This window comes from Buceros rhinoceros, unplaced genomic scaffold (assembly GCF_000710305.1).
Source record: "Buceros rhinoceros silvestris isolate BGI_N320 unplaced genomic scaffold, ASM71030v1 scaffold34390, whole genome shotgun sequence".
Taxonomy (NCBI): Eukaryota; Metazoa; Chordata; class Aves; order Bucerotiformes; family Bucerotidae; genus Buceros; species Buceros rhinoceros.
The window spans coordinates 31155-34190 of record NW_010392078.1 but is presented as its reverse complement, the minus strand read 5'-3'; the positions used below and the strand labels follow the sequence as shown (position 1 = coordinate 34190).

The 3036-nt window shown below is 37.2% G+C and overlaps 1 protein-coding gene across 3 annotated transcripts in view; it reads right to left on the bottom strand.

Moving 5' to 3' along the window:
• Positions 1-3036, bottom strand: part of KIF2A (kinesin heavy chain member 2A) — a 36085-nt gene that overhangs the window by 6544 nt on the left and 26505 nt on the right. For 2 of the 3 annotated variants that reach the window (XM_010143857.1, XM_010143865.1), the window contains exon 16: positions 639-789. In XM_010143857.1, the coding sequence (XP_010142159.1) occupies positions 639-789 (151 nt within the window). Of the gene's footprint in view, positions 1-638; positions 790-1896; positions 2011-3036 lie in introns of all 3 variants that reach the window. The other variant, XM_010143850.1, reaches the window with a different exon arrangement.

The following is a 3036-nucleotide window of genomic DNA, read 5'->3' as shown; positions in this document are numbered from 1 at the left end:
GCTGAACATTTAAGGTATAAGGACTAGACTACTAATCAGCAATGAGGAGAAAACGCCCTTTAGGAGATGCGTGTTGGCTCCCCACTCCTGCAGCCCAGGGAGACACGCTGGGAACATGACGTGTCTCTCTCTCAAACCGTGCACTGAGTTTCATGACATGAAAATTAGGATGTCAATAAGAGGATTGCTGGGCAGCCAGATTTCTAAACATAGAGAAAGGCAAACTTGCTTGAAATGGGTGTTGCAAGCAGGGAAAAACAATGCTGAAAACCAGAAAAGTGTAAAATAAAACAGACGAGTGTCTCAGGATAAAAAGTTATGCCCAAAAAACCATGAAGATATACTGGAAAAAAAACACACACTAAAGAACACCAGAGCCTAGAGCAGATTCTGCCCAGACATTAAAAGCCCTAATCAGCAAGGAAGATAAAGAAAAGTGTTCTCCTCTCACCCTTCAGGAAATGTTTATGGTGTTGGGTCTTTTTTTGTTTGGCAATGAACATAATACCATAAAGAGAAAAGGTGAAGAGGCATTCTGCATTTACTTCATAATCTTCCTAACAGGCTACAGATACACATTACTCCATATGCATTCTGCCACTATATTTATCATCCATGTAATGCTGTAAATCACTCACATTTTGTTCACAAAGCAGTTTGAGATCATCTCTCTGAGGAGAGCTCCCCACACCCCACTGTGTCTCCAAGTCATCGATCTGATTGGGAGCATGGTGTATAATGGGACGGATATCTCCTGCAGCACTAGGATCAACCGTTAGCTCCTTCACCCTATGACCAGATAACGTTTCATTCATAAATCAGTAACTTCCTGTGCAAAAGCGTAACAACCAAAAATAAATCTCTATGGGTTTATGCACAGTTAAGTCATTTAATAAGGATGATGATGTCAGCTTCACAAATTTAATGTACTTTCAATGGCAAAAAAATGTTAATTCAACTCCTAAAAAGCACCGACCATTGAATTACAAGTACTTGTAAGTGGATTACAGTCCATCTTCTAGCAAGAGGCATTTTACTTATTAACAATCGAGAGGGCAAAAATCTCCAAATCATCAGTATTAACTCCTTAACAATGAATAATAGTTGACAGAAAGGTTCATTTGGCACTCTAAACACGGCCATCTCATTGTGTCTGTGCACACAATTGTGCTTTAAAAAAATTAAGTCAATCAGTACCCCACTAGCTGTTACAAACAAATCCACCACAAACTCTTAAGAAAATAACAATTTTCAACCAAGTATCTCTGAGAATTAGTAGATTCTTTAATTAAAATAATTTCAAAGGTGAAAATAACATTAAAATGTTAGGCTATTGCAGCATGAAAACAGTTTAAAAGATTGATAACGATTCTATTAAAAAAATTTAAAAGCAATCTTACGAAACAGACACATCAATGTCTGCAAGTATAGCAAGTTTTAGAACATATTCTTCATATTTTTAAAGAAAGAAATGTTTTTTCAAGGAGCACTTATTTACTACAATGGAAACTGTTTTCCATTCATCTTCAGAGTGATGAAAAGTTTAAAAATATTTATGTATGAAAATTGTTTTATTTTTTAATTGGAGATATTCTAATTACCCTAAACATAGATTTCTCAGATTTGATCCACTAAATATACAAAGGTGACATCACCAAATTTTTTTAAATGTATGAAAGAAACTAGCAAGCCTGGATACAGAGTGTGGATGTTTAAGGAAGGTGAACAAAATACTGGGAAGATGATTCCAGATCATGCAGAACCATCACCTGCCAAACAAAATAAAATAAAAAAAGTATATGTGACTCAAGGCAAAGGGACTAATGAAAGGTTGGTCTGTAAAATTACATAGCCAAAAAGAAAACTTAAAGATTCCATGTATAGAATGAAGTAGACCTGGTGATTGAAGGAGAAAAGTCGTCATACTCATAGGAAGGAGAGAGATCAGAGCGACTGCCACTACCCTGTGAGAAGGGAATGTCCGAAGGACTAATTCCAAATTCCTTTACTCTGCAGCAGCAAAATACAGCAGCAAATTAAAAGAAAATGTTCTCATAAACACAGTTAAAATCACAAAACTCTTTGTTTAGCATACTTCTTTACTAGTTTAACTATAAAATTATTTTTGTATTAAATGACAAGTGTGCCAACATATTTAAACCTTCTGAAGACAGAGTTACAGATCACTAACAAAATCTAACACACCAATCTGTGCTTATCTGCAGGGGACTTTCAGAAGAGTAATTCCAGATTTCAGTTCATGCAGTTAATAAAATTTGCATTCAATATTCTACTAAATGTCCCCTTTTAAAATATCAATGCATTACAGTTACAGAACTTTAAATTCTATTCTGTCCCCTGTCTTACACTGCACGCACATGGGTGTCCAGCACCTAAAGGCTAATTGTCCTATGAAAATGATACGTTGCTAGAAAAAACAAAATACTACATAAAACACATGAAGCAGCTTTACAGTTAACAGGCATTTACTCCATTAAAACATACAAATTTAACACTAAGGGAAAGAAACAGTTTTGGCACAACTATTTAGTATACTTGAAATAGGTATTTACTTAGTTTTATAGTGTATTTTTCTGGAGTCACTTCATTAACACGTATTCTATAAAGGGTAAAAGATCCAAACGGTCTTGATGAATATGCATGGTCCTTCAATTATGTTACTGTAAGCAGGACGGTAGATGTCTCCTCGTCACCGGGAAGGAAATCACACAGACTGGCCCAAGCCAGGCAGATTTGCTATTAGCTCCCTCGATCCAGTCACAGAGGCATTCAGCTATCGAGAGGAACTGGCGGTAAGCTTTCCTAGCAGCCCTCTGTGCCCAAATACTGACTGGCCAAGGTTGGCCAATCAAGCAGGAGCGGACGTAGGTCTGCCCTCTTTCACTGGGGCAAACAGGCCACTAGATGGTAGCTTCTTCTCAAAAAACCCAGGGTTTCTAATGGCCCAGACATATGTTTGCCTCCTTTGTTCTTTGCAGCAAAGCATGGGTGGTCTTTGGGTAGCAGGTCTGACTG